This window comes from Barbus barbus, assembly GCF_936440315.1.
Source record: "Barbus barbus genome assembly, chromosome: 37".
Classification (NCBI taxonomy): domain Eukaryota; kingdom Metazoa; phylum Chordata; class Actinopteri; order Cypriniformes; family Cyprinidae; genus Barbus; species Barbus barbus.
In genome coordinates, this window is record NC_136715.1 from 22074264 (window position 1) to 22086370 (window position 12107).

Genomic DNA, 12107 nt, shown 5'->3' on the forward strand with positions numbered 1-12107 from the left:
CACGGCCCAAATCTGGACCTCGAATTGGTTCCACCTGAATCATTTTGGAATAATAAATAAATAAACACACACACACACACACACACACACACACATCAAGCAGAAAACAAGGTGTGTGGTCATTGTCTTGACAACACACATACCTGCAAAAAATAAAAAAGATTATGTGCATACAGAGTATATAGAATATAGAAATAATATTTAGTATATAGAAATAACAGAGTAATAAAATTAAAATATTTAGAGTATATAGAAATCAATTTCAATTAAATAATTATATTTTAACGTCATATATTTGAATTGTATATATAATGATTAAAATATATAATGTGTATGATATTAATATACATAATTCTGGTAACACTTTACAATAAGGTTTATTAGTTAACATTAGTTAACATGAACTAAGAATTAACAGTACTTCCACAGCATTTATTAATCTTAGTTAATGTTAATTTCAGCATTTACTAATTACTAATTATTAAAATCTCAAAGATGAATAAATAGTGAAATAAATGTATCGGTCATTGTGTGTTCATGTGAGTTAATACATTAACTAATGATAACAAATGACAGCTTATTGTAAAGCGTTGCCAAATGGTTTTGTATATTTATGTATCTTATGTATTTTCACTTTTTTTTAGGGGATTTCCAATGGATCTTTTTGGTTCAAAAAATGAGAAAACTACCACATTGTAGATGTTTTGTCAGTAATACTGTCTCAGTCAAACGGTTAGTTCAGTGGAGAGTAGTAATGGTGATACTTTCAGCCGTTTGTGATTTGAGTGTTCAGTTTGGCAACAGAAAAAGCCTTTCACATTAAAAATACAACCTTTAGTTCACTGGAGGGTGTCAACACGAAAGACTGTCCTTTTCGTTTCTCTAGACAAGCCTTTTGTAGCTGTTTTGTACAAGGCCCCTTTTGTAATAATACAACAATACAAATTAGTACTCCCGTTGTTCTAGGGGGACGTAAAGAAGAGAAATGAACCAATTAGCAAACACTGGAGTGTGAGCCAGCACCTGTGGGATCTCAGTCCAAACAGAGCAGATGAAATGGCATTCTCTTACTCGTAAAGCCTAGAGTTTAAAACCATAACAAAACACAATGCAGTCTGCACACTTGACACAGCATGACACAGAAGGTTACTGAAGTTGTTGGGATACATTTCAGAGTTTCATCTAAAAAAAAAGCACATTATTCTTCAGCTTTTTCATAAGTGCAGACATTGTTCACATTTACATTTACATTTAGTCATTTGGCAGACGCTTTTATCCAAAGCGACTTACAATTGGGGAATACAAAAAGCGATTAATCTTGAAGAGGCAATCAGACAGAGGAAGTGCTCGTAACACCAAGTCTCAGTCATTGTTCAAATAAGTACAAGCTAGTAAGCGGAGAGAAAGATAGAGGGAAAGGGTTTTTTTTTTTGAGTTTAGGATGAAGTCAAGTACTTCCGAAAGAGATGAGTTTACAGTTGTTGCTTGAAGATTGCCAGGGATCCGGCGTTCCGGATAGGGGTGGGAAGATTATTCCACCAGCCAGGAATGGTGAACGAGAATGTTCTGGAGTGTTCATCCTTGTTAAACTAAAAATTATGGAATTATGCTATTTACAACTGATAATTAAAGTCTATATATATATATAAATGAAATGCAACTAAATTTACATAATGGGTCTGTGCAATACATGGTGATATGAATACATTTTAATGTATGTTTTTTTAATACTTCTGGAACTGTCTTATGTCAACACATGATGTCCAGTGTAAATTCTGTTGGGAAATATGATTTGTTTCTCCATGGAGCCGGTTCATATGGATGATTCAATAACATGAACTTGTTCAAAAATGAATTATTTGAATCATTACTCCTTTTTTAAGAAATCAATATTTACAGGTGCATCTCAATAAATTAGAATGTTGTGGAAAAGTTCATTTATTTCAGTAATTCAACTCAAATTGTTCAACTCGTGTATTAAATAAATTAAATGTACACAGACTGAAGTAGTTTAAGTCTTTGGTTCTTTTAATTGTGATGATTTAGGCTCACGTTTAACAAAAAAAAACACCAATTCACTATCTCAACAAATTAGAATACTTCATAAGACCAATAAAAAAAAACATTTTTAGTGAATTGTTGGCCTTCTGGAAAGAATGTTCATTTACTGTATATGTACTCAATACTTGGTAGGGGCTCCTTTTGTTTTAATTACTGCCTCAATTATGCATGGCATGGAGATGACCAGTTTGTGGCACTGCTGAGGTGTAATGGAAGCCCAGGTTGCTTTGATGGTGGCCTTCAGGTCATCTGCAATGTTGGGTCTGGTGTCTCTCGTCTTCCTCTTGACAATACCCCGTAGATTCTCTATGGGGTTCAGGTCAGGCGAGTTTGCTGGGCAGTCAAGCACAGTAACACCATGGTCATTGAACCAGCTTTTGGTAGCTTTGGCAGTGTGGGCAGGTGCCAAGTCCTGCTGGAAAATGAAATCAGCATCTCCATAAAGCTTGTCAGCAGAAGGAAGCATGAAATTTCATGCTTCCTTCTAAAATTTCCCGGTAGATGGCTGCGTTGACTGTGGACTTCAGAAAACACAGTGGACCAACACCAGCAGATGACATACCAGCCCAAATCATCACTGACTGTGGAAACTTCAAACTGGACTTCAAGCAACATGGATTCTGTGCCTCTCCACTCTTCCTCCAGACTCTGGGACCTTGATTTACAAATGAAATGCAAAATTGACTTTCATCTGAAAAGAGGACTTTGGACCACTGAGCAACAGTCCAGTTCTTTTTCTCCACAGCCCAGGTAAGACGCTTCTGACGTTGTCTCTACTTCAGAAGTGGCTTGGTAGCCCTTTTCCTGAAGACGTCTGAGCGTGGTGACTCTTGATGCACTGACTCCAGCTTCAGTCCACTCCTTGGGAAGCTCTCCCAAGTGTTTGAATCAGCTTTGCTTGACAATATTCTCAAGCTTGTGGTCATCCCTGTTGCTTGTGCACCTTTTCCTACCCAAATTCTTCCCTCCAGTCAACTTTGCATTTAATATGCTTTGATACAGCACTCTGTAAACAGCCACACCTTTCAGTAATGACCCTCTGTGACTTACCCTCTTTGTGGAGGGCGTCAATGTTTGTCTTCTGGATCATTGCCAAGTCAGCAGTGTTCCCCATTATTGTGGTTTCAAAGAACAGATACCGGAATTTATACTGTAGTGATGGTCATTAATTGAAACTCAAATGTAAATATTCTAATATTTTGAGATACTGACTTTTGACTTTCATCAGCTGTAAGCTCTAATCATCAAAAAAAAAAAAAAACCTTTTGAAATGTTTTACTTTACATGCAATGAATCTAAAATATATGAAAGTTTCACTTTTTGAAATAACTTACAAGAAAAAATGAACTTTTTCACAACATTCTAATTTATTGAGATGCACCTGTAGTTAAATACTGCTTTGTAATTACTTATAAACTAGGATGCTGTGTAGTTATAGTGTTAAGGATACATTTTTGTGAACTGCTATACCAAATGTAATACTGCCATCCTAGTTGATGTCTTTGTTGTTTCTGAGCCAGATAAACAACACTTTTTTTTTTTTTAATGAATCATATAATCTGATAATTATATAATTTAAAAGATGCTTCCTCGTATAAGATAGATTTAATGAATTTACTGACATTATTTCTGTTTGTATCCTGTAATGTAGAGGACTGCTGTTTAAAAAGAATAGTTTTATTGTAGAAAAAATAAAAAAATAAAATTATTGTTAAATTATGGGGGTTGTAGGTTCATGCAAATTTGTGTAGTATGGCATAGTCAGTGGTTAAGGTTTTTGACTGGTAACATTATGGTTAACCACAGGTTCATCCAGGGAAATATTTGACCTGTAATACACCCAATATGTCTTTCCACAGTGGCGTTGTGTGAAAGTAGAAATAAATCAGATCCGCTCAACCTCAAACGCAAGTGTGATGTTGTTGTAACAAACTTGGTCAAACGTGTTCTGAGAAACCAGTTGTTTTGGTGAATTATTATTTTTTTCTTCTTTCACTGGCACAACCCACAGGTTTAGAGATAAAAAGCAAGCTGTCCATCTGGTGATGATGTAACTTTGTTTTATGGAGATGTTATCCTACAGAGCAGGATGTTTGCTGACAGAAGTCATGTGGAGCCATTATGGTTTTCAGCTAGAGAAAAACATGTCTAGCAAAATGGTTTTCAGTTGTGAACACATGGCTAAAGCGCTAACACAGACAGCACGCATCTGTCTCTATTGCAAATGAAGAATCCTGAAGGAGAACTTAGCCATATGGGCAACATCAGTGCTAATGAAACTGTTTATGCATTTTAGGGACTGTGTTTGTGCTTTCTGTGTTAATGGGAGGCTGAGAAAGTGTCCAGAATCTGAATGCAGGGATGTGCAGATGATGGGTCTTTTAAAGCCCAATTCCACAACCCCCTTCTGCATTCTGTAGTTGCCAACTGCCATCAGCTGCTTGGAGTGAGATTTATCCACAGGCCATAAATTTTACATGTGTGCCCATAAATATCACATGCCTAGCAATTATATCAGAAAATGTTGTCAATCCTGACATTATTGGTAAAGAGAAATAGTCTTATAATGGTTTATTGGTATAACAAGAGATTGCATATACTTCCCTGGGCCAATGATAAATGATTATGTCCAAAATATGTATGTATATATTTTTAAATTGCTTCAAATGTATGTTTTAGTTCCAAAATTGTATTCAAAGTGGTTTCAAATGCTTTTGAAAATACATGCATATACATACATACATACTATATATATAGTTTAAAATATGTTTTTCAACTAAACAAAACGTGATGTGGCATAGCATAAAACATTTTCTAAAATAATGTTTACATTGAAAATATGTTTAAAGACATTTTAATACAAATATCATGCATTATGGTGTTGTAAATATTATTCTATTTTTTGTGGAGTTGCACCACATGACAGTTTACATCATGAGCTAACCCTACCTTGTCACAAATAGATCAAATTATTTTAATATAATGAAAATTGTTGACCTTTACTCTCTGATATCATTTCCACACACACACACACACACACACACACACACACACATATATATATATATATATATATTAATTATTATTATTATTATTCTGTTTTAGTTGCACCACATGACTTTGAGTTTGTGAAGAAAAGTTTTTATCTTTTTATAATATTTTAACAAAAGTGCTTCACTGCTAATTAATTTTGTTTTGCTATTTTTTTTAACCATGTTTAAAACCATCAGAATGTTCATTCACTAGCTCTGGGAATTCTTATGCCTGAAACTAGCATAGAAAACCACGCATGTCGAATAGTTCTCATTGACCTAGACCTCCTTATGGTGTTTTACTTGGATTTATTTAATTGCTGCTGTTGAGTAATCAATGAGTTCAACATCTGATAATTTAATGTCATCTTTATTGTCTATTTCAGGGGCATATCAGGAAAGAACTGCGGCACTATCATCTTATCTGCTGAAGAACTGGGGAACTGCAGGGTGAGTGTGTCAGTGTGTCTTTACACACATAGTGTTGCATTCATTGTTTTCTCTTTTCAAGGACAGGCAGAAAGAGTTTTAAGCAGATGCCTGCAATTTACTCTGTGATCTTCAATTAAAAACCCTCGGTCTCATTAAAGCCCAGAGTGCTGCTGTGCAGATAGAAAACAGCTTCCTAGTTTATGAATTCATCCATGCAAACCAAAAAAATAGTGACTCTTGTCTTGACCGTGAGGATCTTTAAAATAGAAAAATACTACTTTATTTAAAAGGTCATGGAGAAGTGTGAGCATTTCTCAACAGAGCATGATAAACTGCAAGACAAAAAAGCCAATCGATTGTTTAATTTTTTTTTTGTGCCGTCGGGTCAGTGTGGGGGCAGTGGATCCTCTCAAAGAGGCGTGCGCAGATGGATGCAGGGAACTGCTGTGTCGAATGTAGTCCACATCATCAGTGTCCAATATGTAATAAACAGAGACCTTATTAAGGCAGAGGCTGCCAGTTTAGAACATCACCCTCATTGGAAAAGGTCATTTCAGTCAAAATATACTGTAAAAGCATTTTGTATGCAGTAAATAAATGGCATTACAGTGTACATTAACGCAAAGAGTTTTACACAGTTAAAAGTAAAATTTTACTTCTCAGAAGTCACAGTGAACTTCATGGAAGTTGGTTTTATTAAGCAGTTTTTGATAGCAGTTTACAATAAGGTCCCATTAGTTAACGTTAGTTAATACTAATATTAAACAAAAGTGATCAATGCATTTGTTACAGTATATATTTTTTCTTTATTAAAATTGGTTAATAAAAATACAACTGTTCATTGTTAGTTGATGTTAGCTCAGGTCCATTTTGATTTAAGTAGTATTTCAAAAAGTAAAAATGGACTCTGAGTGTGTTTGTAGTTTGACACCCTGATGAAGGCTTGTTAGCCACAATGCATCGGTGCACTTGTTGTTTTTAATGGAAAGCCATGTGAGATTAAAGGATTTTTATTTGTTCATTATATTTTTGAGTGCCTTGGCGTTAGGAGCTTTATTTCAAAAAGTATTTTAATTGTTGGTTTATGTTAAAGCTGGTGTCCGTAACTTTTTTTGGATAAAAATGATATGAAATCAATTTATGAGCAAGTACATAACTAGCCAGTGTTCAAAACTATCTCCTAACCTTAGCCTGATTCACAACGGTAATCTTATTAGTGTCACACCCCTGGACCTGTTTTGTTGTGTTTTCTGTCCCCATGTGCTCCCCATGACCCAGTTTCTCCCTTTGTTTGAACGCATGAATGCATTGTTTAATTATTGAAATATTAATCTAAATCTCAGGAATCCCTGTTTTGCAGTAATAAATTCACCTCATCTTGAGTGAGTGAAGTGACATACTGCCAAGTATGATGACCCATACTCGGAATCCGAGCTCTGCATTTAACCCATCCAACGTGCACACACACAGCAGTGAACACACACACACCGTGAACACACACACACACACACCGTGCACACACACCCGGAGCATCTTGTGACTTTAGACACTATAGCATAATGTTAACAATAAAAAGTGTATCTCACCGCTATTGTAACGTGCATTTCAGGGGGAAATGTCTAGCGATGTGGCTGTGGGTTCATTGTAAAGCGTTTGTGATACTAAAGCGTTCCACATCATGCGCACTGTGCTCTTGTTAGGACTGTGACTGGACAATGCTCCTGTGAAGCACCTTCATTACAATTTCAAAAGGATTTTCTACTGCCTCCCTGCTATTTTTATCAATAGCGGAGTTCATTTTAGATCTTTTTGCTCCACTGCCTGTATTTTACACACCAAAAGCTTTAATTTGAGCTCAAGGTAACGTGAATCCAGTGGAGTGGACTCTTATTATGCATCTGACCCAGATCCCTCCTCTGTGATTTAAGTCACATGCGTGCTATGAAATCAGTATCCAGCTCAATAAAGGCTATTCCCGTCCTCATTAAAGTGTGAAGAAGTATAATAATGGAGCTTTAAATTAAAATAAATTGTAAATACTAATCGAAAGGGCTCATGAAATAATTTTCACCCAATGGTTTCAGATTTCTGTACCATTGTGCAGATGTGTTATGGTTAAATCATGGGGCAGTCTTGGCCTAATGGATAGAGAGTTGGACTTGTAACCTGAAGGTCGTGGGTTCGAGTCTCAGGTTGTAGGCACCTCAGATTGTAGGTGGGGGAGTGTATAAGCAACACTCTCTCCACCCTCAATACCACGACTGAGGTGAGACCCTTGAGCAAGGCACCGAACCCCCAACTGCTCCCCGGGCACTGCAGCATTGGCTGCCCACTGCTACGGGTGTGTGTTCACTACTGCGTGTGTGCACTTGGATGGGTTAAATGCAGAGCACAAATTCAGAGTATGGGTCACCATACTTGGCCACACACCACTTCCCTTTCCCCTAAATGCTAAAAAAACTTGAGACAGCTATCTTGAGTAAGCTATTCATAGGTTGATTTCATAAAATGTGTAAACAATATTATTTAATATATTGTGCAAATATTATTTGAACTATACTTCCTGTATGTTGAGTCTACGTTCATTTAGTAATTTAGTGTGTAAATATATTTATGATTAATTGTGAATTATTATTGTTTGATTAATTAGTAAAAAAAAAAAATATCGATTCAAGCCTCCCAAAACTGCTGGACACATTTATATTTAAATATGCTTCATGTAACTGAGACTTTGTTCTCTAGAAGCATCTAAGGACTGGATACACTCAGGGCTGTTTTTTTATGCAGTGCACTAAGAGTGAGAGATGGGAAAACCTTGGTTTTGTGCCATCAGCGTGTGGGAAAATCAATCATGAATTCTTTACTAATGATTTTTGCTAATTCCTCTTGTAGGCTGACAAGAATCATTCAAGAGAGCAAACTCAACCTAAAACTTGAATTCAGTCCAGCATGATGAGTTTGATTAGGTTAGCAAGCTATTTGAAACTGTAGTTGGCCAAGTTGCAATCGATATGAAGTCATTCAAATACATTGAAGTTGCTCCAAAGTGTAGATATTGTAGCTAACTACTGTAAATTAAATTTAAATAAGGAAGTAATTGTTTATCAAATTTAACATTATGTACTACATATAATTTATAAAGCTCATGTTGTGTTCCGGTCATATTCAAGCAGAGAGGATTTTCTTTTCCCTGAAATGCTAGTTAATGTGATCACATTAGGCTAAAACTTACTGAACTGACTTTGCTCAGACAAGGGATGGGAACTTCCTAAAAACATGAATTTTTGTGCTTTTTTGGGGTGTTATGTCCACCTTGTTACACTTGTGGTGTTATGCTTAGGTATTGGCAAATATTTGCTTCAACATTTTTATCAATCCAATATTAAAACAACTAACCAAAAAGAACTATTGAGATATGTAGTTAAAGAAACACTCCACACAAATGACAGTTCTGTCATGATTCACAGTACTTGCCCCTCATATTGTTTCAAACCTGTAAGAGTTTATTTTGTGCAACACAAAAGAAGATATGTTTAAGGATTTTGGGAACCAAGCAATATTGGAGCCCACTGACTTCCATTGTGTTTTAGGAATAAAGTTGTAGATTCACAGTGACATAAGGGGAGTAAATGAAAGCAGAAATGTGATTTTGGGTGAACTGTCCCTTTAAGTAAGTAGCAGTTGGACAATGCCACAAGAAAATACCAGCATAAACATCTGCAGCATCTGTTTAAGTGGCTTCTGAGGGTATGAAGTGGAAAATGTAAGACTGTGTCCGATTTCGACGACCCATGTTTGTCTTTCAGCAGTATTGCACAGTATTATCTGTGTTGAATAGAGAATAGAATTGGACATTGTCAATATTGATCATATTGATTCTTTAACACTCTCAGGCATGTTGGGATTGCCATAGCCCGTCTCTACTGAGAATTCAGCATATAAAAGCACCAAAGCCCAAAGATGATTGAGAATATTAGCAGATAACCTCTCTTTCACACTGACCCCTGAAAGCCGACTGCTGAGGATTGATAGCTGACTTCACACATACATCATTTGCTTATGCATTATCCTGGCTTTCATGCCAAATTGACTCCTTGTTTCAGCTCTAAATTTGATTTGACTGCTTCTCAAGAGCAGAATGTAAGTCAGTTTCATTTTGAGCCAGAGAAATCTCTTCTTTTGGAGATATTATTCAGGCACACTTCCCAGTTCTGTTCTGGTCATCACAATTTTAAACACTAAGACCACAGGCTATTTCACAGGCTTGTTTTATACTGTGAAACCTCATGCTGTACAGACACACGTACATCTACCCCACATTAAATTGGGCTTGTTTCTATACCAACCAATGAGATTTTAGGGTTGGACAAAGGCTTAGGTTTGAGGTTGAAGCTTGAGCTATGATCTACTAAGCTAAATTTTATTACATATCAAATAGTGTGTGGTTAAGGAGTAGGAAAATGACAAAAATTACAAAATATGTTCAGGAACCTTTCCTGTTCTTGACCCTCTGTGCTTCTTATACTTGCATTTATGTTCTGATGATCTGAGAGGGGAGCAATTATAAAATGCATCTAATCAAATCATGTACAATTATGATTAAGTTGCACTGGTGTGTTATTTATTTTATACGTTTTTGAATTCATCATATATTGACCTAATGGATTTTAACTAGTGATTTTATTTCTAAAGAAGAAATGAAAGAAACTGATATTAATTGCTTTGTGTTTTATTTATGATTCAAAATGTAATTCTTCTTCAAAAAAACAAAACAAAAACTAAATCAACATGCATGTTCTGTTTTGTTGTTAATAAATCATAAACTATAAACAGTAGTCTGATGATTTATATTTTAGGCCTTTAAAATAAAAAAGATCATTATATACATAATAATAATAATAAAAGAAGAAGAAGAAGAAGAAGAAAAGAAGATAAATTATACAGAGAAAAAATACATACTTTATCATGTTAAGTATCTTCTAAATGTATTCTAGCAGACAAAAAAAAAAAAAATATATATATATATATATATGAGGCTTTGGGGCATTACAAAGACCGAGTGGCATTATTTTGTAGCTGCAAAGGGGTGTGTGGGTGAAGACTGCATTTGAATCCAAATGCATGCTGAACTTTCCACCCTTATCTCCCTCTCATAAAGTGTCCTATTTAGGTGTCTGCGCTTCAGGCAGATATTCATACTGCCTCATTTCAGTGTGTGTCACTGATGCTTTCTAGTGAGAACCCTAAAGCCGCTCTTAAAGTGTTATGTCCCTCTATAGCTGGCAGATTCCTGAAGGTTGTCATGTGAAAAGGCACCAAGGCATCATTTTCCGCTGGGCTTTTTATGGGAAGGCGATAGAAGGGATATGATAGCTCTCATCTGCCATGCCATGCTGTCTGGACAGCTGGAAACACGAGGGCTGGGGTGTTGCAACAAGGGCGAGTGACTTTGGAGGACAGTAACAAGCGATTACAGAGGGGAAGGAGGAAAGGGCTTTCAAAACAGCCTCAGAATATGTTGATATAGCAGTCTAGGAATTAGCCTTTAGAGCAACCCCATGTTTAATTGCTCTCTAAGCAGAGCATCTTCGAGTATGATAAACGTGAAACCGCACTCATCAGCAGTAAATGTCTATTAGCATGTCATCAGTATTCTGCAGGTCACAGAGCTTGCAACAACAAAGTTTGTTTACTAAGAGCGATCTAGTGCTCTGTGCAGATAACAGGGCTGTTCAACATCTGCTTCCAGATTAGCCATTAGTTCGGCCCTTCAATCGCTCACGCAGGAGCATGCAGTTTGCAAAACATGCTGTACTTTTAAGAGCTTGGTTTTGATTTGTTGTGTTATCCACTTGGAAAACATATTGCCTGAATGCTAAAGAAAAAGTTCACTCAAAAATTAAAATTGTGTCCTCATTTATTCATCCTCATGTCCTTCCAAACCTGTATGACTTTCTTTCCTCTGCAGAATATATATATATATATATATATATATATGATATGAAGAGTTCATTTGCAAAAACCGATAACTCCATTTTTTTTTTTTTGTTCTCAGAAATCACGTTTTTTTCATTCTAAATAATATCAATCAAACTGCAGTGGGGTTGTTTTTATCAAATACAGGTAATTTACAAATTTAAAGTTCATTGAAAGTATGTTTTTTTACACATTAAAAGTTTGTTTTATAGCAAAAGCAGATAACTCCAACAGTTGTTTCTTGGCAAAAGCAGATAACTCCACATTTCATGTTTTAGAGTAAAAAAAAACCCACTCGTAAAAAAAACCCACTCCTCAGATGACAACGTAGATGCCTGACAAATGTTATGGTTGTTGTGATCATAAACTGTATGGATGTTATTACACGCAATACACAGAGCTTTTCGCTCACCATTGTAACGCGCTGCTTTTGCAAGGTTCCATGAAAATGTTTCAGCATTTATTTTTATTTTTCTCCCTGAAGAAGATATCACATTTTCATCAAGTTCATCGAAATGATCCATCCTCGATCACTTTTAGTCAGCTTTGACAAAACTTCTCTCAGCTAGCACGTCTTTTCAAAGTGAAGGTAGCCTTGTCACCTGA

General features: G+C 35.9%; 1 protein-coding gene across 2 annotated transcripts in view; it reads left to right on the plus strand.

The window, feature by feature from the left end:
• Positions 1 to 12107, plus strand: part of cpne5b (copine Vb) — a gene marked incomplete at its 3' end in the record, with an annotated part of 164198 nt that overhangs the window by 99053 nt on the left and 53038 nt on the right. For both annotated transcript variants that reach the window (XM_079396420.1, XM_079396421.1), the window contains exon 7: positions 5480 to 5543. In XM_079396420.1, coding sequence (XP_079252546.1) covers positions 5480 to 5543 — 64 coding nt within the window. The remainder of the gene's footprint in view (positions 1 to 5479; positions 5544 to 12107) is intronic.